Raw genomic sequence first — 24316 nt, forward strand, 5'->3', positions numbered from 1 at the left:
CTCACAAGAAACAAAAAGAAATGTCATTTATGTTACTCTTTAAAATAATATAAATGTCAGAAAGGATTTTGTGTTAGAAAAGAAAAATAACACGGGAGAACCTTTGACCTAGTCAAAGTAATTTCTGAAACTGTCTCACTAAGTTGCCATTGGTCTGTGCTTACAGGCTTATACTTCCCCTCTTGAAAAATTGAAATTTCAAGCATGCTGGTCATCAACTATTTTTAGATTATCCCCTGTTCAGGCACAAAAATACAGTAATCACTAAGAATGCTAAAAATTCTAAATAGAAAATTTTAATTGCTAATTTTTAATGGCAGGTTTCTTTCACGCCCTTTGTTCCAGAGAGGGAAGCAGCAGAATTGCATTCAGCAATGCACAACACAAGCCTCTAGTTTGATGAGACCCTTCCACAAATGGAGAATTGAGAACATTAGACTGGTATGGATGAAAGAAAGACGAGGGAATTCACTGGAGCTAATAATTATGAGGAAAATAATCTATAATGGTTACAGTCACTATCTCTAAATGGAATCAGGAATGAACCTGAAGCATAAGACACTTTAAAAGGAAAAATTAAATAGCTCTAGGTGGCACATGAGCTTTCAAAAGGCCCTTGCCAAAAGCACTGCAGAGGCCAGATGGTTAGGAGGATTCAGAGCAGGACCAGGCTTTGATACCAAGTAATGGGAACAGCCAAAACTACAGCAGACAGGTTTAAAAATAAACCAAAACAAGGAGGTCATGTTCTCTCATGCACCATGCCAAAAGTCAGCCACCAGAGAGGCATTTCTGCAGTGGGAGGTTTAATTTGGGGCTCTGGGGTTTCCAGGGCTTTACTTGGAAAAATGGATGCATCCAAAGGAGCAAAGATGGTGTCAAGGGACCATTTTATGAGATGGTTCCCATGTCCACCAGCTCTTCTGAGAGCCACGAGCAGCCACTGTTCCCCACTCACATGCCTTTACATGTTCATACTCACCTAACATGCAGATTAGCTCTGACAGGGGCCAACAAAATCAGGAATCAGTCCCCTTCCATCTCCCTTCTTGGGAACAGTGTTTTGCCAAGATAGGAAGCTCCCTCGCCCCATTTTCCAAGCAGCCCCCTTGATCAGGCAATCAGAAATAAAAGCTGTCACACAAATCTTGGTTTCTTTTCATACTTCGTAAATTTTTTAAATTTTTTATTATTATCTCCTCCTTTTAAGCATCCCTTTAAGGGTGAAATGAAATCCAACCATTTACAGAGAAAATGATTTCAGAATGTACATTTGATTTATCCTTACAAAAAGTTCATTATTACTTGCTGTTTATAAATTACAGAGTTGAAAGGAGCTTTGCAGATGCTCTTATTTTTTTCTTTTCTTTTTAGTTTTTGGCAAGTCCACGCATTCTTTTTCCAAAGCAGGGTGTCCTGGAGCCCCTCCAGGAGCAACACCAGCAGTAGGTCCAGGTGGACCCCAGGCTCAGAAGTGCTGCTGGACCAACTCCAGGATGATACTGCATCATCATCCGCACAGGCAGGAAAAAACAGCTGTTTGAATTCTTAGAGTATTTCAGATCCCTTCTTAATCCATTACCTGTAGTGCCCAAAGCTTTAAAACATCAGTGTATTGCATTAGAAACAGTTCTTCTTTCTGAATGCTGGATCTGAGCCCCTCCTGCCACTCCCTTACCCTCCTGCTCCCCTTCCCGTAACAGGAGTGAGTTTGTCCAATGTCTCAGAAATCAGGGGATTAGGGAGGGTAGGGAGAACACAATGATGGAGGGATACAGGATCCATTCTCCCACTCACATCCCTCTTTTCTCACCAAGGTTAGAGGTCAGTGAAGCCAGGACGAACTGTCCCTTCCCTCTCCACCACTAGTGTTCACCCATGGAACCAGGAGTGACCCTGGACAGCATCTTCACAGTGCAGAGGCATAGCAGCCACAGAGATTGCCAGCAGGAGCTGGGACACAGGGACACAGCCCCAGGGACACTGAGGAGGGGAAGACACCCCATCCCACAAGGAAACAGCAAGGCAGGCAAAGGGGAATGAACACCCATTCTGCTCTGACATTCTCCCTCCAGGCCAGCTGGGTTTCCTTGTTCACCTGTCACAGAGACACAGAGTAGGTTGGCCTGGGCAGCACAAGCACAACACCTCAGCAGGACACAGGGATCAGAGAAAGCAACAGCAAGAGTGGGCTTGAGCGTGTTATCTTCCGTACCAACCACAGGCACAAAGTCACCGTGTCTTTTCTGTCACTTGGGTGTGGCACTACCCCCAGATGGGCAAATAGGTCTAACCTGCCCTACTCCCTCTGCTTCAGCAAGCTCAGCTGCTGCAGGTGCACCAAAGCCCACGTCCCTACTTTCCCTTGGGGCAAAAGAGGAAGAGGCACTCTCCAGTCCAAAGCCATGCATAGGCACACAATCTCTTCCTAGGTGGGAAGCACAAAGACAGACAGAAAGAAGTGCAAGGCTTCAGTGTGCCACACACTGCTTCACCTATTTCCTGGCCCTGCTTTTTACCAATTCGAAGGTAAAAAAGGCTTTAGGAGTGAAAAAGCACAAGGCTGAAGAGGGCTGCAGGAAAAGGCTGGTCATGTATTCCCTCCAAGAGAGCAGGATTCACTGCCCAGTGCCCCCATGGACTGCAACAACCCACAGAGATCAGGCTCTGGTAGTCTGATCCCAGGTCCAGCCCAGTGCCAGGACAATGTTCTTGGTCTTTCCCTTCTCAAATCTCAGAACCTGGTTCAGATAAAATGAAGGAGCTTCAGTGCTCACCTCAGAGTCCAGCCCTGGGAAACAAGGATCTGACACAAACCTGCCCCCTGCTTTGCCTCTCACTACCTCACACACACACACTTACTTTTGACTTCCCTCTTGTGGCAGCTGCCTGGAGGGGTGGCTGTCCCACCCGGAGCTGGCTGCAGAGATCCCAGCAGGCAGCACAGGCAAGGCTGAGCAGAGGGCAAGCCACCACCTTGGAAAATCACTGTGTGAAAGCCAGCTTAGTAGTGTCTGTTCCCTCCAGGGACAGGAAGGAAGATTTTTAATGACAAGCACTCTAGCTCCCCAAGGATAATAAACACAGAGTTAGCCAGACAAATTAGACAAACATTGACTGGTTTGGCCTTAAATCAAAAAATGCTTAAACAATTCTTGAGAAAGAGAAACAATAAGGAATGCATTTCATCTGTAAAGCCCCTTCCTCCCACTACAAGAGAAGTCTGGTTTCAATTTAATTTCCTAAGAATAAGGAAGTGAGTAAGTCCAGGAGACAGGCAGGGCAGGAGTTCTGCTCAAGAGCCCCAGCATTCCTTTCCAGCAATACCTTCTTCTCCAGCCCAAGGGAGCAGAAGGGAGACAAATCAGAGAGAGAAGAGGAGAATGGTGGAGCAAATAATGGAGGAGGGAAAGCAAAGGGCTGTAGATCAGGAATGGGAGAAGCAGTTACTGCAGCTGTGGGCTTGCTAAACTCCCAAGAGACAAAGGCCACACCTCAACACTGACAACATGACCGCTGTGCACTAAAAATCCCCAAGGATGGCCATGCATGGGAAGGGAAGGGCTGATATCAGAGGAAAGGCTGCTCCCACTGTGGGAGATAAGGAGGTGCAGTCCCAGCACACGTGAACTTGAGCTCCTGCTCAAGTGGGGCTCTGGTGCTGCCAAAGCACCCATGCAGAGACTGGCCTGTCTTTCTCCTCTGTCTCCAGCAAAGCCTGGCAATGACCTTGTGTTATCACCACTGAGACAAAGCAAAGCCAAAAGGTCCAAGAGCAGACCTCAGGCTCCCTCCTCAGAGTAAAAATGAGAAATGGCTTCTTCCTTCCATACTGTGCTGCTGCTGAATTGCATGACCCAACACACCTGCTCTCCTCCAGCTGTCCCTGGGGAAAGCCTCTTCTCCCTGTGCTACATCCTCAGTGCTGTGGCTTTCATCCTGCTCAATACAGGCTCCTCCTTCCTCAGCTGGGACCCCACTTCTCTACCATCTCTCTACACCTAAGACCTCCACACAGTTGCTCAGCACCAGAACCCCATCACTGTGACAGGAGTTCCTCCTGCTACATCAATCAGTCTGGACTTAAAGCCACAACTTCCCTTTGGGGGAAAAGCATTCTCCTAGCAAAGTTTGTCTGTCTACCCAGTTCCCAAAGGGGCTTCTCTGCCTGTGGGGAAGGCACAACAGAACTGAGAACAGTGTTTTTAAAGAAACCAAAAATGGTAACAAAAAAGAGGTTCCTTCAGTTCTTCTAAGGAAGCATTATGGCACACAGCATGAGGAAGGATCTAAGGTGAACTGCATCTCCATTTGATCAGAAAAAGACATTCATCTTCTTTTTATTGCAGTCTCTGCCTTATTAGGCAAGCAAGTTGGTTTTGTTGACAATTTTCTCTTCTCTAGAGAGGGAACTAGGAAGGGAAAAAAGAGAGAGACATAGGTAGGAATGAAGCACAAGGGTGGCACATGCTGGGCAACACAGGACCATGGAACCCTGATGGAGTTAAGGGCAATGAAAACCCTCCTGTTTTAGAACAGCTGGCCAGAAGGGCCACACTGCTTTGTGCCAACACCTTCCTCTTTATCCTGCTCTATGACTTCTGCTTGGAGCATGAGTCAGTCTTTCCACTGCAAGGCTAAGAGAGCAAGTTCATTATGATTTTCACCCTCTGCCCACTATGACCCAGGCTCTGGGCACCCTGTCAAGCCATCTGCTAAGGAAGGGTGGTGGTAAGGGTGGAGACAAGAATCTGCCTCCTCAGTGAGCTCAACAACCCAATACGACAGCAGGCAAGGTCCTCACTGCCCATGCCTGAGCAGACACCAGCCCAACCAGCTGCAACTAGCACACTCCTAAACCCCTTCTCCTCTCCATGGTCTTGTCTGCATGGCCCAGGCTGCAGATGTGGGCTGCACACACTCTAAATTGCACTGTGGTCCCCAAACAGCCTCTTGGCCCCAGGAAGAATTGGCCCATAGCTTGTTTCTTCATGAGCCCTCTCACACCCTAAGGACAGACAGATGGACCTTGTGCCTTGACAGGCTTTGTTTGCGCACAACAATCAGAACTTTGCCCTTCCTCTTCTCCTTTTTATTACCCCATGATAAGAAGGAGTAGCCTGCACGTGTAAGAGCAGCCCTGCTACAGGCACAGCCTGTGGGGCTCTAGAGGCAGCCAGAGAGGCGTGCAACAGTCCCACAAGTGTAGCACTGCTATGCAGAGCCAATGCTATCCCTGGTCCTCTCCTATGAATTGCCCAAGAAATCATCCATGCCAACACCGAGATCACAGTTTCTGGATCCCACCATTTTCTGCAAGCACACACAGCCAAGCCCCGCTATGTCCTCCTCCCCCCCAGTACTGGTAATAAACACCCAGGTGCACACCAAACCCATGCATGTGAGCACTCATGCACACAGGTAACCATGCACTTGCAAACGTACACTCCCACCATCTGACTGAGTCCCCCACAGCTTATCCCAGCCCCAACAGCAGCCTGTACTGCAGGGAAGATACTCTGGCTTCTGTAGGACAAGTCCATGCAGCGTTGTGGGGGCAGGGGGAAAAATGAGCAGAAAAAACCCTCAAACTCAGCTTTCTCCTCTGCTTCCTAGCTATCTGCTCCAGGATTGGTAGAGTACTGGGGAAGATCCAACCCAGGACAGAATGCATTAAGCCTGTGCAAGGGGTTGCATCTTGAGAAGGACACCTTGAAAGCAAAGAATTCCTCTTCCCCAAAATACCCTTTGAATATAGCAGTATTTAAAAAAAAAAAAAAAGCACACTGAGATGCTTTTGCACATTCACTCATCCAAAAAATGCCAGTGACACACATCTGCACACGCAACCACACACAAGAGTTTGTGCCTGCTGACTCACACGCTCAATAAACAGCCCAGGCTTGCATCTATGCTTGCTCCAATCCACAAAGGATGAGGGTGGATGGGAACAGCTGTCCTGTCTCCCCATGGGATCCTCTCAGCCTCCCCCAGAGGAAAATCTGCCAGCTGGCTGCAGAGATTCCCTCCAGCCAGCAGGAGAGGCACAGAAGATGCAAGGAAGTCTTTATGCTTCTACAGAGCGGGTTCTCAACACCTCTCTTCCTCCTGTCCAGGTCTCCCTTCGTGACTGAGGAATTTGGGTTCCCAGGCATCACCCTGGCATGAAGGGAAGAAGAACAGGAAGTGAGGGAGGGCAGAGAGCCCATAAAAACAGCACACCCTGTCCATAAACAAAGGAAACAAAAGAAGGAACAGACGAAAACACCCGACCCTTTCCCTTTGTTGTGAAGTTCTGATTTCTCACCCAGTGGCCTCACCCAGCACCCTCCACCTTTCGGTAGGGGTTCTCCAACAAGTAGCGGAACCGCTGGTAGTTCTTGAGCAGGTACTTGGGAGCATACATCTGCTCCTTGGGGTCAGCAGGGGGATACTCCTGCATTGTACCATCAAACCAGCCACCAGTCCGGATCAGCTCCCGGATATAATTGAGGTCTCGTTTATCCTCATAGTCACCCCAGCGGGGAAAGTCCCCGTTCTGGGCTGACACCAATTTGAAGTAGATCCCCTCTGGGGTGAAACACCAGGAGCAGTGCCAGCCAGCAAAGTGGAGGGGGCTGCCCAGCGACCACTGCACCAGGATGTGTCCCGTGCTGTTCTCGTACTGCCGAAAGCCAGGCATGGTGTAGTATTCACGGCGTCGCAAACGTATCCCGTCGGTAGCATAGACAGCCTGGAGCATGCCCATGGTGCAGCCCGAGACCACCTCCAAGGTGCCCGGCTGCTTCCAGAAGAAGCCGTAGAGCGACTTGCGCATGTGGAAGGCGAAGGGCTCCGTCCAGCCGTCATAGAGCTTAAGGAAGAGCACGCCATCGCGGGCCGGGATCTCATCAGCATCGTCGATGATGAAGACGTCGTCCGGGCGCAGGTTGCGGAGGCGGGAGATGCCGTCCCGGGTAAGGAAGGTACGCAGGTAATCGTCAGCAATCCAGCCGTCCTGGCGGCCACCGGGCGGGAAGTGGTCCAGGAAAACGTAGAGCACCTTGTGGCGGATGTAGTCAAAGGAGCCGTTGAGGAGCATCTCGCGGAACTTGAGGGGCCGCGGCTCTCCGTAGGCCGTGAAGTTGGACTCGCACACCACGAAAGCATCCACCACGTCTCCCAGCTCATGGAAGCGGACATCCAGCAGGTCGAACTCGTGGTTGACGTTGATGGCGTTGATCACCCGCCGGGGGATCTCCCGTGGCACGAGGCGGTCCTTGGTGGGCAGGTTGGAGTACTGCACCACGGTGGGGACGCCACAGCTGGGGCCGTGCCAGCCCGGCAGACACACGCATTCCACCCATTTGCGCCGCTTGGCTCCGCCGGCGCTCAGCGGCTTCCGAGCCGGCCGCCCCGAGGCCGCGCCATCCGCCCGCTCCTCCTGCCGGCCGCCCGCGGGTGGCTTCTCCAACACCTTGGTGCCTGGTTTAAAGCAAACGCCACCGGCTTTGGTACGGACAAAGTATTCCGTGGAGTCTTCTGGCAGCACGAACTCAACCTTGTGCAGCTCTTCGCTGGTTCTGCTGGGAGACAGGGGCTGGAGCAAGGGGGAGTGGGAGTACAGGGGTGTGCGGAGGAACTCTGCACCCCCCGGCTCAGGGCTGACCTGAGGCGTGACGGGGGCATTGTTCCAGAAGAAGCTGGAGACGAGGTTGGGACTAAGTGAAGCCAGCTCCCTGGGGAAGGTGACATAGGAAAGGGCCTTGAGGAAGTGCAAGAAGGAGATGAGGCAGAGACCAGCCATGCAGAGAGTCAGAAAGAGTTTATGGCGTCTCATCTTCATCCTGTGGAAGAGCCACGAAAAGGAAAGTCACATTCAATAGTTACTGAGGTGCAGAAAGTTTACCACTGTTAGGGTAAACTTCTCCCCACAGGCTGGGGAGAAATGCTGGTCCAAATTCAGCATGTATCTTTAGAGACTTGACTCCAGGAATTACACCCCCACCCCCTGCCATCTTCATCGGGCCTTTTGCTTCAGCTGGGCTACACCAAATTGAACCTCTGCTAGATTAGTCTCAAAAATCCACAGAGACAAGAAAGGCACTGGCAATGGGGTAGAAAGACAGGAAATCTAGAATAACAGGAATTCATGATCTAATGAACTCACCGCGCATGGAAGATTTGCCCCTACTCACCGATGGAAATTAAATTAATGTAAACCTCCTCAGAGGTGCATCACCAGGGGGTTGGGAGAAAATGAAAAGCCCAGGAAGGGTGAGAGAGTTGGGGGGGGGGGGGGCATGGTTGAAACATGACCAGTGCAACAGAGGCAGTTTTAAAAGACCAAGATCATTAGTCAGACTGCCAGAGGCAGCCTATGCTCTCCAGATCTTTACAATGTTTGTGCAATACACACCCTAAAAAACCACCCTTGTTCTTAGGAAATACTACCCAAGTTCACATGGAGGACAGGAAAACAAAAATAAAATTAAGATCCTGTCACATTTACTGTTCTCCCACCTGTGATTCTCAAGTCCACTGTATCTCCATATGTTGCATTTTGCTTTTCACTTTCTGTGGACCAGATGCTGAGGTTTTTCTACATCTGCATCAAGGTGACAAAAATAAATGCCTAGCTGTCTCTGCCAGTAATACTGTGCCATCATGATGGATCCATGTCAGGCCAGGAAGAAGCCAGCAGTGCAGAGCCCTTCCCTCCAAACAACATGAGGCATTGCCTTCATCCTCCCCTCCTCCAGCCCAGGCAGGGAACATAGAGATGCTGTCAGGCAGAGAAGTGATTGAAGACTACAATTCAGAAAAACGACCAAAAAAAAAAAAGAAAAAAAAAGAGAAAAAGAAAAAACTAATCTAAAACTAATCTCACACAGTGCTTCACCAAGGAAAGGTAGAAAAGGTGTTCATCACCTGCTGTTTAGGAAAAGGCAAGTTGGGGGAAAAGCGGGCATGGGAGAAAGGTCATCAAAAGTAGCTTCCAAGGCAGAGGCTGTCCTGGAGCATGACACCCTTCCTGCAGTGACAAAGAGGCAGAGATCCCCACACGTGTGACACGTACCACCTCACCCCCTCCACAGGCTCCATTCTGGTGCTTCTCTCCCTGGTGCAGTCTTCCTTCCAGGGCCAAAGTTCCTGAGGCACCATCACTTATAAAGGTTCCACCTGGCACACCGTGGTGCCAGCAACGCCTTCACTGGAGGCAGTCCCTGCTCCTGGGGGTCATGTGCAGCTGCCCCACACGTGAGCAGGTGTGGGAGCAGAGGGAAGAAGAACCCAACCAGCTCCTGCCACTTCAGAGGGTGTTAGGTAAAATACAGCAAAGTGTGTTATTGAGTAACTTGAGGAGACTTTAATACTGAAGTGAAAAGCCATAAAGCATTTAGACAGATGGCAACTACCCAAAGGGAAACATAGATGGCTCTGACACGGACTTTGGAGGGGCTGTCCAAAGTTGTACCTTACAGCTCAGCAAAGTGTTCACTTGGCAGCCACATTTTTAGTGGAAGTCACCATGCACTGACATGGTCCCCAGTGCTTAGGTGGCAGGGCAAGGAGTCCCAGATTAAGCTCTGACTGAAGGACTGCAAGCCTGAAGCTGGTGGAAAAGTTACACCATGGCCTTGGGAGGGGAAAAAATTGAAAGAAAAATAAACAAGGAAAGAGGAAAGAGAGCTCGATTCTATTGGTTAATGTTTAGTAGGGGTTTTGATATACTTTGCCACAACACAAGTCAGCAGCAGGGCAGGGTGCTGGCTCTGGACATCACCTTTGTAGTGGCCCAGCCATTAAGGGGCTGGATATTCTTGCTAAAAGTCATAAAAGATAATCTTGGGGCTTGCTGTCAAGCTTTCTTCATGTGGGCAAAACAAGGGGCTGCAGAAAACGCCATGAGCATCTCTTTCTGTCCATGATTGATTTTTTCCTTGAGACTCTGTTAATGCCTTGCAGAAGCAGCAAGATCACTTGTAAAATAGAGGAATATTCAGTGCCTTTTCCTTATATATCACCAGTTTTCAGTCTGTCTTGAAGTGTGGGGAAGAGAAGGGCACAAGGAAGCCAAACTCCCACTAAATTAGCGGTGACTGGGTGTCAGTAGAAAGTGTCCCTCACTGGTAAATGAGTACAGCTTTCTCCTGCCAGGTGTCCTGTGACTTCTCCAAGGCATTACTTCCAGACATCAGGCTGCTCTCTCAGACACCGAAACCAGGGCAAGAGGAACAGCTGGCCTGCTCCAACACAGCAACCCCAATGACTGCCAGGTAATGCTGGTTTTGCTCCAGGTCCTACAGGACACACAAATGCAGCCAGTTTCCCCTGGGCCAGCCCAGGACTGAAGGCAAGGGCTGAAGGAATCACACAAGGCACATCACCTTCTCAGATGGCTGTGATGATGCTCTGCATGCCACAGTAAATTCCCAGACAAAAAGCCATAACTCTTGACATTCAACAAACTGCTCTGCTTTCTGAGATGTAGCACGCCGTGTCAACATAGCAGGACGCATGGTTTTAGGAAGCAAAGCAGATTTTCCTCCCTTGCCATTAGCATACATCAGTATCTGTCAGGCTCAGCATGTGGCTCTGCAGCTCTCCAGCCACGGGCACAAGGGGCTCTGGGCAGGGCTCCTGGGCTCCTGTGCCAGGCTGGGGGGCACAGCCCTCCCTGGCTGCTCTGCAGTACCCTCTGCTGTTCCTGCTGACACGGCCCAGGAGGCAACTGTCACTGCTCAGTTGGTTTTGTTAGGGAGTGGGAACACAAACCCATTTCCTAACCCCTCCTGGAAGAGAGGAGGGAAACAAAGAAGCAAGGTGTGTCCTTTTCAAAATCTCTTCCCTGGGAACCACCTTCATTCTCACATGCCAGGGATTCTTCTGCCAGGGAGTGGAGAACACTCATGCACCCTTGGGTGAGCCAAGACTAAATACCATCAATCATGTATCCCTTCCCATATCCTCTGATCAGCCCTGCAGTGAAAGGCGTGTCTGGTGGCAGCTCCTTGGAGACAAAGGCCAGCAAGGGAGGATTCCCCACCCTCCCCATCCAAAATATTTACATGTGGTGGAAATGAGAAAGGAGGTGCCAGTCAGGGAGATATCTCAGTGTGTCACAGAAGAGCCCAGCTGCTCCAACACAAAGCAGCCATCAGTGACCAGGAACACAGAAAACAGCAAGAAGAGGTATTTCCCTTCTGACAATTTTGACTGAGGAAGGGGGGAAAAGTCAACTTGATCTCTGGGAGAGTGATCAAGTTGCTGTCAGCAGCAAGAAAAGCTTTAATGTTTGAGTAGAAGAAAAAGCCTGAAGTAGTATGGACAGTCAGCTCCATTAAGACAAAGCTCTTTAGGGAGTGCACAGTTATAGACTGCTTCAGCAACACACAGTCCTGGAGAGACAAGCTGAAAGCTTCTTTTTGTTAGGGACCCCTTTGATATTTCCTTGCTTGAAGTTCTTTCTCTACCATGCAGGGGAAGCGCTTTCAAAAAAAGGAGAAAAGCTAGAAGTGTTATGCACATGAGTTATCCCCAGGCACCTGTTGCCATTTCAGTGACCAGTTGATTTATACCATCCTGAAATAACACACTTATTTTTCAAGAATCCAGAGAGAAAGATATGCACCGATAAGAGCTGGCAGTTCACCAGCCCCAATGTTCTCTTCTGGAGAACACTGGCAAGAGGCCACACAACAGGCTGCTGGATGCATCTTGTTAGGGCATGGGACTCAGACTCCTCAGACCTCTCCCATGGTTACAGGGAAAACGAAGCTGTGGAGAACAAGTCAGAGCAGAAGCTTCTGGTTTTCCCCTGATACCATAATGCTCATCTCCTCTGCCTAAAGTTATCCCATAACACCCATGCAGTAACATATTTGCAGATCACTCCGACACTTCAACACAAAGCAGCAATTCAAATTAGAATCACTTTCACATGGCAGATTAAAAACCCAGTATGACTTCCACCCCCCACTCCACACAGAGGGCCCAACTCTCTCTGCTCCAGCTAGAGACAAATGGAACAGGCTCCACATTTCTGGAGCACGAGGTCCACCTGCCATCCTCAAGCACAGGAACCAAGCAGGCATCAGAGCCACAGTACCTCTAAACACTCTAAAAATCTCAAGTTACTTTTGTCCTGCAAACATCCACAGAAGGAGAAACCATAAAACTTAGTATTTGTCAACAACTCACGCAAGTTCAGGCACAGCAGGACTGCACTTTGCTTAAGGGTAGGAAAAGAAGGTTATCCTACATTGCAGGAAGATCTGAGAGAAGCAGGATGTACCAGAAGCTAGCTAGGGCTCAGCATCTCTCACATGAAGGATGCCACGGTGCTTTCAGGGACTGCAAGCTACAAGGACGTCAGCAAGAAGCTCTGGCAGCCACAGCACAAGGTGGTTTCAATGTAAGCGGGTCCGTATCAGCTTCCCTGCAAGTTCCAAGGACAGAATAAAACATTCTTCTGTGTCCTTCATCAAGAGCTGCTGCCCACAGCACAAATGCAAAACAGCAATACCTCACACTCCGCGTTTCCTTTGCAGCCCCGAGGCAACTGACCACAAGGTGCCAGCCCAAACAGCTGGATGGAGCCATCCAGCAGGGGCACTCCCCAAGCAAGGTCAGGCTCAGGGACAGCAAGGCTCTCTCCTAAGCGCCTTCCCTCCATTCTGCAGACAGGTAAGAAGAGTGGTAAGGTAACCACTCAAAAGTGTGCCACCATGACTGTCATTTGCCCCCCAGAGCTGCCATCCACCCACCACTAATAGGTCTTACCAAGTCAGAAAGAAAACCAGATTGAGGAAAAAAGATAGCTAAAGGGTGAATCTACACAAAACTAAGGTTTGAGGTTGGCCAGGGAAGGGTGACAGCACAGCACAAAGAAAGGCATTGCCCTCCCCTTCCCAGGGAGGACGGGTACATGACGTACATGTCAACCACAAGCCTTCAAACTGTGTGCAAGACCTTGCTAAGTCTCAACACACCTGCAGCATCTACAGTCAAAAAACAAACAAACCAAGTATCTCTTTTATGCATTCCTCTAGGAAACCCAAGTGCTCCACACCAGCAGCTGCTATCTGCTGCACACAGAAACTAAGATGGATGCAACACAAAGCCTCCAGCTATTTATGTGCTGTATCTGCTCACCTCCTTACCTCTGCAAGCACAGTATGTTCAGAATCCACACTTCCCATGGACCTTCAACTGTTCCCTCAAGTGTCTTGTCCTGCCTTTCAGTGGACTAAGCCTTGGTTATTTCAGATGCTACACCTCCAGTTGCAACAGGACAGCTGCACACTGTGGGACAAAGCAGCTCTTAACCCTCCACACAGAACACATAGGAGCTGGAGATAAAGTGGTCTTTGTTGACAGGATTTTGTCTCTAGACTGATCTTCCAGAAGTCAGCAGAACAGACCAACATCTGAACACCTTCAGAGTCCATCATAAAACCCTCCACTCAAACAGACTGTTCTTACTGTAGCTACCATATTACTAATAGCAGCATAATTATCTAATTCTCCAACCCCCAATTTAAAAGAAGATCTCAGAAAAGACTAGAAAACTCTAGTGAAATCCAGTAATGGCCTACAAGACACCAATTTAATTTTATCCAAGAAGTACTTGGATGTCACAAGAGTGCAGTACTGCATGCTAAAGGAAACTAAGCTGAATTTCCAACATCACTGGAATCAATCAAATATTCTTCTCAGCATCCTTCAGATATGCTGGGCTCCCTTGTAGCTAATCTTCTCTCTCTGGCTAAATCCAGTCTCACCATAGGAATTTCCACTGCTTCAGAAATGCTTCTGCTCACTCTAATCCTTCAGAGGTTCTCAGAAGCTGCACCTTCAATTTCCTAGTGTCACTAGTCTGAGTGCTCTTTCTGCTGCAGGAGAAGAGGCACCTCCCTCCCTCACTTCTGCCTGATATCCTGGAAGAACCCTTCCCCAGCCCTGCTTATTGCCTCCTCAAAACACCTGCTTCCACGAGGCGTGCTGGGATGGCCCTGGAGCTCATGTCACCTCTTGGCTCCCAGGCTGGGCCGCTCTGCACATCCGAGGGCGAGCTGAGCGCTGCTCATTGCACTCACCCAGCATGCCAGGCCCTTCTCCCAGAGAAACACAGGGCTGCTGCTGCTCACTGCTCCAGCTGCACAGCAGTCAGTCACTGCAAAACACAGCTGGTTAGCTCTTCTAGGGAGATACTCCATCATGAGGAACAGGAAAGGGAAAAGGGACAGCACTACACCAAAAAGCAATTTATGTCTTCAGACAGACCATGGGGTAATCAAACAAGCATGCAAGATCTCCCTTGGTGCCTTGCTAGGAAGGACAGGTCAAAACCAAATAAAGCTTGCAGAGCCTTCAAGTGAGGCACGTGACAACACAGGCTGTGGTGTCAGAGGTTCTCCCCCCTCACTCACCACCATCACAGCTTACCCATCCCTCAGATGTCAGTTGTATGAATTCAAGTTGTCAATCACATGAAAGTCTGCTTTTACAGCCATATCAGCAGCAGATCTAGCTGGGTTAAAAATAAACTTGAAGAAAACGCCTAGGCATGGGAACAAGCAGATGACCAGCAGAAACTTTCTAATTTATTTCACCAGTTCACTTCTGATCAAAACACATAGATGTAGATACATCCTCGGAAACTCAAAATTGCAGAACTGTAGCCACTGTTCATCTAACCAAATCTCCAACAAGGCCCCCATTCAACCCCCACGAGCTCACTAATTCTTCCCAGCAGCATCAGAGAAGGAGCACATCTCAAGGAAGGAAGTGGAAGAACCAGCAGCAGCAGGCAACTGCTTTCAATGCAGATCCTGGCAGGCACTCCAGGCAGGTCAAGCAAGTGGAGTACAAGCCACAAATCCTGAGAATGGCTGCAAGATGAACAGTCCAGATTACCCTCAGACCTGCAGGTCCATGGGTGAAGAGCAGGAGCACGCGGCAGACGCGCCAGATCAGGCACGCAAACCCTGTGCAAAGGAAAGCAGGACTGTGTGACAGCCCAAGCAACAGGGAGATGCAGGTCGAAGAGCCCAGAGCAAGGTGAAGTGTGCCCTCTGAGCCCCGAGCAAGGCACTTAAAACAGGAAAGAGGCAAGAAACACTTGATGCCATGGTGATGGGTGAAGCACACAGGCCCACGCAGGCAGGAGAAACCACGTTAACTCCAGCTATTTTTGAAGCGGGTGGCAGTTGTTTGTGCATCCCCAGGATAAAGGGTCTCCAAGATGGATCAAGGAGCAGAATAATTAAACCCCAGGAAGACAATAAATAAAGAGAAGCCATGGAACAGCAGCAAGAGCCTAGTGGCCAGGAGAAGAGCTGGCCCTCCATCCCCACCCTCTTTCCTCCCCCATCCATCACCAACTACTTGGGGTTTGGCAGTGTGCTCACTTTCCCACAGTAGCCGATCTATTACTGTTTGGAAGAGCCTCTTCCTTCCCCTCCTCCCCTCCTTTTCAGGCCACAGGGGTCCTGCTTGGCAGCCCCCAGATCCCCCTGCACTCTGAATGTCTGGTGACCGGCCAATCCCATGCAAAGAGCATTAACCCCTCTTCACCAGGAACAAACCCAGAAACCTGACTCCACGAGGAGAGGTTTCTCTAGGATGTCTCTCCCTCCTCCTCTCCTCCCCTTCCCCAACCCCCGCTGCTCACTCTCTCGCCTTTTTCCCCCCCTTTCCCTTCATTTCTCAAAAACTAACTCCAGCCCAGGGAGTGTCACATCTTCCCGAGAATGTTACACAAGCCCATGGGAATTTTTCTTGGACCACGAACAGACCCTTATTTATTTGTCTCTTCTGCCTTTGTTCTTCATTTCCTCTTTCAAGACTTAGGCAAGACCTCGACACAGGGCTGCCTGGATCCCCCGCTGCCACTTCACTTTGTTATTATTTTCAGACAGAAAGGGCCGATGGGCAGAGAGCTCTTCAGTGCCTTGCCCCGAGGCAGGAGTAAGTCAGCCCAGACTCCCACCTCTGGGGTGGGCAAAGGGCATGAGCTCAGGGGCTCTGCCTTGCAGAGACAGCCTCCTGCTTGTGTTCTCCTTCTGGCTGCAGCATTGCAGCCCCTTGGATTTAATCCCCACGCATCAATTCTGCAGTCACAGCTCTGTGCCGATAACAGGCATATGGTACCGCGAAAAGGGGCAGTTTCCCAGAATGAAATCAAAAGCTTCCTAATGCACTTAACTCAGGGTCACATAAATCTCTCTTCTTCCTCCCACAGACAACTGGACCTTGTTTACAGGCATTGCAGCAGGCCTGGGTCTCAACAAAATGTTTACTGCTTCTGCACAAACATTCCCTTTCACTAAGCAAAGCAGTACCCTGATCTCCAGATTAATCCAAGCAGAAAGAACTAGGAGCAGGTCTACAGGAAAAGGAGAAAGTTTGTGTTCATCAGCAAAATCAAATGCCATCCTGGACATCACACAGTTTTGGGGATCCCCTGTCTTCACATTCTTCCTTTGGGTTGCCTTATTTCTTGAGAAGGACGAGGAGGAATTTTGTGTTTAGCTAGATGGTGATGCCCCTGACAAGAGGTAAAACCATCTGCTGAAAGAATGGGTTCTTTTCAGGCTGATGAGATCAAGAACCAGGCCAGGGCAAGATGGGACAGCACAGCTTGTCCAGGGAACATACAGTGATCACCTGTCCAGCTTTGCCCCAAACACAAAAGCCACAAGTGAACACTGTGCAAATAAAAACAGGGAAGCTGAGCATTTCTGCTCAACCGCACAACAGGCAGAGCAGTTTAGTACCACAATCACTTGATTACAGCTTCTTTCTTTCACCACCCTCAGCCCTCTTCCTCCTCTTTAAGGTCTTCAGTAACACAAACATTTATATTGAACTGTGTTTCTGAGAAGTCAGCTGCCACAAACAGGTCAAAAAGGAAGGAAAGGAGAAAGACAATTTATGTGTGAGCTCATTATGAAAATCGGTCATGAACAAGAAGGACGTGCAGTGCAGGAGGGGAGTTGTGGTCATGCTGAAGCCAACAGGACGAGCAGGGCAGAAGCAGGACAGCCCACCTGTGTGGCGCAGCAACCTGCCACAGTGGGGCAGAGGGACAAAGGGCATTAAACCGTACATAGCTGGGCTACCCAGCTCATCTCCATGATGTTCCACTGCTGCAAGAGCCTGTAACAAACTGCCCCAGTCAGCTTCTCTTCAGGGTTTAATCACTGAGAAGTGATGGCAATTTCAGCTGCACAGTTTGCTACTCAACCACCTGGTCTACCCAGTGCACAGTCCAATGGACCGTGTCATGACAAATCTAAAAAACACTTTGGCAAGACAAGATGGGCCTTTGAAAGAAGAAAAACGCTTTCAAGCATCTAAATATTTTAGAGAACAGTCCAGAAGATTCCAGCACTGTAATTGAGCGAGGGACCAAATCCAAGCACCAGATTGACTGTCTCCAGCTTGACACAGTCTCTACTGCAAAGACAAGGCTCTGAACTCAGGAACCTCTCACACAATCCCAAGCCACAGAGATGCTCAGCAGTATCAGCCACCTGAGCGATACAGAAACCAGAACTGCATTTTCAGGGCTGCACAGAGCCGTATGCAAACAAACACAGGCAAAAAGGAAGCCCACTGCACTTCCTCATCACTAAGTGATAGACTCTGGATGCCTGACAAACTCCCCTTCCCTCCCCCCCAGTGCTCACGGGAAGCGAGAAGACTCTGTTCCAGAGCACAACTGCACTATAAATAATTCAAGAGACTGCTAAATTATGCAGAAGCAATCCCATCGTACCCCCGGCCAAGCTGCATGCAGGTGTGGTCAACCCTTCCTCCAGAAGTTGCTGCTCGACAGGGATTCTGAGGCCACAGAGGCTTGGTGCCAGTAGCGCACATCCGAGAGCATGCTGGCCACTTGCTCACAGCCAGGCCTGCACCAAGCAACGGCACGAGAGGAGGGATTTGGGGACACAGGGCTGCCTGATGGGCAAACAGCAGCTCCTTTAATCCACCTCTTCTCCAGAGACCTCACACGGCCCCAGCAGCAAGTGTAGAAAATCGTGTCCCCTTGGAGCAAGGCTGCTCAGTAGGTCTTGCCTCCATGGATCGGATTAGCTGGCAAAAGCTGCAGCTGGACAGCATTGGCATGGTGAGGCAGGGAAAAAAGGACTGCTGGGGCAGGTGGGAAGGAGAAAAGGGAACAAAAAACCCCTCTGGAGTGGTAAAGAAAGAAGAGTTTTGCTAACACAAATAACACACAAGGAAGGCTGAGCTGAAAGCACAGAGAAATACAGTCAGTTCTGCTGCCCCAGTCTTCTCCTTCAGGAGATCCTGCTTCCCTGAATATCAGGGCTTCCAAAGTTTCCCTTGGAAATGGGGTCATTAAGCAACAGAGTGCAGCTCACGCTGATCACTCCAGGGCACTGCTCTCCTCATTTACCCTGCCCTTTGCTGTGCCTCAGAGCCAGCCCTCACGCCACAAGCTCCACAAAAACACAACTTCCTCACACACAGTGAGCACCATGCACCCTCAGCCCCTGCAGCCAAATCCTTCTTCCAAAAGCCTACCTTTCCTGGCTGCTGCAGCCTCCAAGGTCTGTCCATGCTCAGCCTGCACAGGCCTCCATCCTCCTCCTTGTCCCTGCTGCCCAGCTAGAAGGGTCTGTGTTAGAGGAAGGAAGAACTGAAAGCACTACCGGAGCCCTTTCTTCAGCCTCAGCACAACCAGCTTAAAATCTCAGGGCTCCAGCCTACCTTCCCCTTCTTAAAGGGCTCAGCATCTAGGAGAGAGGCTCCCTGTCAGGACTCTTGCCATGCTGTCTGCCTGGCTGTCTGTCCAGCCCTGTACCTGCATGCCAAGCCAGGGGATACCTGTGCTTAGCTCACAGCTGCGAGCCGCTGTGCAGCGGGGCTGATTTGCATCCGTGTTCCTCTCAGCTGTGCTCCAAACCTGCCTCAGGCAGGAGACATGCAGCAATATCCCAAGATAAAAATGACCCCAAAGTCTTGAAGAGAGCATGGGGTTTGTGTCTGCCTGCTAACCCCAGCCCAACCTGTAAAGATTTACTCACTGAGGGGAGAAGGATTCTCTGAGGGAAAGCAGCAGGGAGCTGGGATTATAGATTAGGCAGCAGATCAAGAAGGAGGCAATATCTGTGGTGAAAAGGGCTGCAGAACCCAAGTGATGACTAGAAAGTTATGGACAACCTCTGGCTCAGCACCCCACCCAGCTGTCCTCCTGTACCAAGACAGCCAGCAGCAAAGCAAGTACAGGGAGCGTGGCACTTTGGTTGCTGCTCTCCTGACCAACCCCTGTGATTGCCACTGGGCACAGCACAGCCTTGCTCCATGCCTCAGTTTCCCTGTGTGGGAAATACAAGAGACTTTTCTACTCTAAGTAAGGGCTTACCTAATTAAAAGAAGCTTAATAGATTACTTCAAAGTCCTTGGAGAGAAATTCTGTCAAAATGCAAGACAGAGATGATCCTCAGAAAGAAGAGAAGCCCCCTCTGCTTTTCTCTCTTTCAGTCAGCCACATCCACCTCTCCTCTTGCTTGCAATTTAAGCATTGCAGGCTGAAAAATAATTCTGTCAGTGCTCAGTGTGGTCATACCCCACAGCCATGGCTGATGTTTTGGAAAAAGCCTATTTAGATACAGACCTGGGCACTCCCCTTGGTGGGGAAACAAGGAGCCTTAGCTGAGGTCATCAAGCTGCCTGTTCAGCTAGGGGGGTTATCTCGGTACAAAAGGCCAAGGCCTCAACAGCAAGCAGCTCACATAAGTCCTGCTGTCCTAAAACAGGTAATAATCCCTTCCAAAACCACCACTCCACAACAAGCCCTTGCCATTCGTAAGGCAGCCAGCCTGATGAAACCTCAAAATGCAGTGCTGCACTCCCTGTCACCTATCAGCTCTACTGAGCCAGTTTCTGAGCACAAAAACACACCCACCCTGCTACAGGTGTTCAGAGGTCTGAGGAGCAGGAGGTACCTGTTGTACTTCAGGAAGAGCTTCGGGAAGTAAAGGGTCTGCATGCCAAGGAACACAAAGAAGTTCAAACAAAGGTAAACAAATCGTGTTTCTGCCTTCCTCAGATATGCAGCCAGAGTTTATTCCACAGGGATGCAGGCATAGAGTGCTTTTGTAAATCCTACTCCACTACTCCAGCACACAGCATTTCCCCCTGGAGAAGGGGAAACTCAGCAGCACTGTGACAGCACCTCTGCCCTGGACCCTGGCACAAGCAGCTGGTCCTGGCACCCCACCCAGCACTGCTGCTGTGGCACAGCCCAGTCCCTGCTAGAAACTCACCTAATGCTATCACAGCACCCCAAACCCGACCCAAAACTGCCCACAGTGCCAGGCTTGGATCCTCCATGCAGCTCTGTCATGGCTCCTCAAGGCCAGCCTGCATCCTTGACTCGACAGCTTGGTTCACATGTGCACTGCAGATGTGTCACCACCTTTCCAAGAACACCCACAGTTGGGAACAGCAGGCCCAAGACTCCCCACATCTCCCTAGACTGCACTGCCCCACGTGCCTACCTTCCCCAGATTTCAGATCCCACTGTAATGTTTCATTGTAGTGTCCTGATGGCATTTTGTGCTAGTGAAGTGCAGCCTGACCTTTTGTGCAGAACTGATGGGTGACAGCAGCAGAAAACACGTGGGCACAACTACCCACACTTTTCTGCTTCTGTGGTCAGGGCTGGTAACATGAACCAGCCCTCTGAGGCACCTCCACTTGACCCAAAGCCATGAAGGCATCTCTTGTGCCAGTCAGTTCGCCCTCCTCTCTGCCAGAGTTACTGACAGCTGTACCAGTCTTCGTTAGCACCACCTCCTCCAGCTACATCCCACTGATTGGGTCACAGACTCCAACAATGTACAAAGGGCTCATTTTAGAGCAACTAACCCCACCTAAAGCCTAATCGCCGTTAGGAATGAATGCTGGCCCAGCCTGCCCCATCTGTCCATCAGCAAACTCCCCCACCTCCTTCTCCACCTTTATGATCCAGCACAGAGGCTGGGGGCTGTGGGGGTGTCAATTTGTGACAGCAGGTGCACCCTAAAGATGCTGTTCTCAGGAGAGGAGGAAGCTCAGACACAAAAAGCTGAAATCTCAGCTATAAACCCTTCCCCGAGACAGAGTTTATCTCTGCTTGCTGACAGGTCAAAGCACGGGAGGGACAGAGAGGAACTTGTCTAGCCTAAGGTGCCCTTCCTTCACCTACTGAACACGCACAACACCATCTATGTGCACTGCCCTGAACAACTGCCATACCCATGACTGCTTACATGCTCTACCTTTACTGCAGCCATAGAAATCAGCAGAAGTTCCATGCTAAGTGCATCCAGCAGGACCCATGTGCATTGCTACACGCACCCAGCAAACAGCCACCCACATGTGTCACACAGGCCTCCCTCAAAGGCATGCAGTAAGCATGTTACATCAATCTGGCAGGCCCCAGTGTCACACTACTGCACTTAGCCAGATGTGCGTGGGAGAAGGAGGAGAAGGGTAAACACAAGGCACGCAGGAAGCCCACAAGTACACAAACCTCACAGGTACGCTCCTCAGACAAACACACAGAGTGTCTGCGCCTGCCATGGGCCTGGCCAGGGTCCAACAGGCTCTGTGCTCACCATGAGCCCCAGCAAGCCTCCAGACCAGCTATCCCTGTGTCACGTTGGGCACAAGTGCTCCAGGTAAGCTCACAGCTGTGCGCATCTACTGAAGCTAGCATTCCTGCAAGTACACTATTTTCCACCTGCTCTTCTTGACCTCCTTGCTAAGACAATCCCTGCATGCCACACAGGCAACTTTTTTTCCAATCTTAGCAGCATTTTCAGGGAGGGAGGAAAGCAGGCAGGCAACTCAGCCACCAAAACCACTTTGGAAACAAGAGTGTGGGGAGCACTTCCAATGGAGGGGAGCCACAGCAGCACCTAGGACCAGAAGTATACTAGACAAAAAGCAGCAGTCAGGCCACCAAATTAAGATCTGGGCAAGAAAACACACCTGCAGCTAGCCTGAATCCATCCCCTCTCCTAAGGATATAATTGGCATATCCAGGGCATTAATAAACAATGCAGGTATAACTGAGTCCTCAAGAGAGGAATGCTATACCTCGCAGTGGATTTCTTACCCCTACTGCAAAATCACCTGAGAGTGTAGAGGAGCTGTAAATCTTCAAGGGACTTTTACTGCACGCGGTAGAGAAGCCACAGCTTCACTGCTCTTCTGCAGTTTGCAATGGCTTTCATTCATTGCTTGTTTTATAGTGCTACAGGCAGGCTGGAGACTCCCTCCCCAGGAATAGCTCAAAGGACCGCTCCTCTCCCGCTCTAGCTTGGAGGACACATTCCCAGCACTGTACTGGGGCTGAAACAAGCACAGGTGCTAGAGCTCTGTTTAGAGGGGCTTTAGAAACTGGAGGTTTGCTGGAGCTTAGGGCCACCCATAGTCCTTCCTCCCCTCAGAGATGTCTCCCATTGCCTGAGGGTCAAGCAATGAATGGTAGATCCTGCTTGATTTCTGCCCCTCTCTGAGAAGTTGGCAGCAGCCAGGCTGCAGCAACAGGAACTTGCAAGTGCTTCCTAAATCACAGTTGCCAGCTGGACCTAAACATCACTGCTGCAGGAGGGACCCACAGAGCACAAGAGACATCCTTTGGGGAAGGAACTTGAAAAGTTCCTGCTGACTCACACCCTGACAAGGTGAGGGACACAGGGGCAAGAGCATGCAGGAATTTGAAATTGAGTTTGCACAGGCTTGGGGGTTCCTGGTGACTCAAGTCATATTTGTTAGCAAGGGTGCCACCGAGTGTTTTCACAGGCTTGAACTTCCCACTCAAGAAGAGAGATGAGGAATTAACTGGAGGAGAGGTGCTCAGCACCCACACTATGCTCTGGAGACCGGGCAGGCATGCTCCTGACCCCGACGTTCTGCCCTAGGGTGCAAAGGAGAAAAGCAAGACCCCAGCATAATTTCTGGGAAATAGGCGGGGTTCCCGTGCGACCCAGGCGCGGCCGGAGGAAACACAGCGTGTGGAAATCCCCGAAGGAAAACCACGAGCTGAGGCACTGAGAGAAGCCTCTCTCCATCCCGCGCCACGCTCCCTCCCTGCCTGAGGAGCTCCAGGGCTGCAGCAGATGCCGTGCTCCCCACCAACCCTGTCACGCTCGCCCAGGGAGCAAAACTCTGCAGGGACTGAGGCACACCAGCCAGCCTGTGTCACGCCGGTAGGACACACAGCTATCCCAGCCCACAAACAACCCGAGAGCCCCGCACGAGCGGAGAGAACTTGGGTGCCCGCGTCCCTCTGCGGCCAGCCCCGACCAGGGGACCTGCAGCCATCTGACATGGAGACAGAGCAGGGCACAGGGGGCGTTTGACGATACACATTTATTTGTATGGATGTTTCCCCTCCCACGCACGCACTCCTGTTACTCCTTCTCGCTTGCTGCAGGCTTGGCACGCATCCCCAGCCCGTGCCCTCCTCGCAAGCCGAGCCCGGGCAGCAGATGGGCCTTCGCTGCAGTGCCCCGGCCGGAGGGAGGCTGCCTCCATCCCCGGCGAGCCCTCCGCTGCGGGCAGGGGGCTGGCAGCATCACCGCCCTCCTCCCCACAGCCGATGCTCCCTAGCAGGGGATGCCGGGATTATGGGGGGGTGGGGAGGAGGGGGGGAGAGAATAAAAAAATAGCACTAATATAAATAAATAAGGAGCGCGAAGGTGGGGGCTCGGTGGGGGAAGCCTCTCCGGCAGCGCTCGCAGGGGATGACGCCGCACCCCCGGGCCGAGGCACAACTTGCAGGTGGCGGCGGCGGCGGGGAGGGGGACGGACCGATGGGGGTCCCGCCGCCGCTGCCCGCAGCCCCGGGGCGGCTCCCCCGGGGCGCGCTCTGCCCGCCGCCCCAGCCCCGCGGCAGAGCCGCTCGCTCACTCACCCCCGGCCGGCGCGGAGTCGGTGCCCGCCGGGCCCCCGGCGGGGCGAGGCTGCCGCTCGCCCCCAGCCCGCCCGCCGCCCCCCGGCATGGCTCGGCGCCGGCCGCGGCGAGAGGCGAGCCCGGAGCCCGCAGCCCCCCGCCGCCTTCCTCCGCCTTCTCCTTCTCCGCCGCGGAGCGGCCCGGCAGCTCCTCCCGGCCGCGGGAAAGGATGCGCTGCGCTGCGGAGCCGCGGCGAGCCGAGCCCCGCCGGCGGCAGCGGGCAGGGCTGCAGCAGCCCCTTTTGTGCCGCCCTCACCGCCTGTCTCCTCCCCCGGCGCGCCCGCCCGCCCCCCCGGGCCGCCGCCGCGGGCCGCCCGCCCCCCGGGGCACGGCCCGGCCGCCCCCCGCCCC

The 24316-nt window shown here is 51.4% G+C and overlaps 1 protein-coding gene across 2 annotated transcripts; it reads right to left on the minus strand.

Moving 5' to 3' along the window:
• Positions 1–1137: 1137 nt before the first annotated feature.
• On the minus strand, positions 1138–24007 carry MGAT3 (beta-1,4-mannosyl-glycoprotein 4-beta-N-acetylglucosaminyltransferase). 2 transcript variants are annotated; one of them, XM_054273397.1, is made up of 2 exons: positions 23927–24007; positions 1138–7826 (listed from the first exon to the last, which is right to left on the minus strand). In XM_054273397.1, exon 2 carries the CDS (start codon positions 7823–7825, stop codon positions 6317–6319), a length of 1509 nt encoding a protein of 502 aa, XP_054129372.1. In that variant the 5' UTR covers position 7826; positions 23927–24007; the 3' UTR covers positions 1138–6316. The 2 variants fall into 2 exon arrangements, with proteins under 2 accessions (XP_054129372.1, XP_054129379.1); XM_054273404.1 differs by lacking the exon at positions 23927–24007 and adding an exon at positions 8503–8694.
• Positions 24008–24316: the final 309 nt, after the last annotated feature.

The sequence above is a fragment of the Melozone crissalis genome, unplaced genomic scaffold (genome assembly GCF_028551555.1).
Source record: "Melozone crissalis strain CALT ecotype California unplaced genomic scaffold, PUWL_Pcris_2 ptg000004l_1, whole genome shotgun sequence".
NCBI classification, from domain to species: Eukaryota; Metazoa; Chordata; class Aves; order Passeriformes; family Passerellidae; genus Melozone; species Melozone crissalis.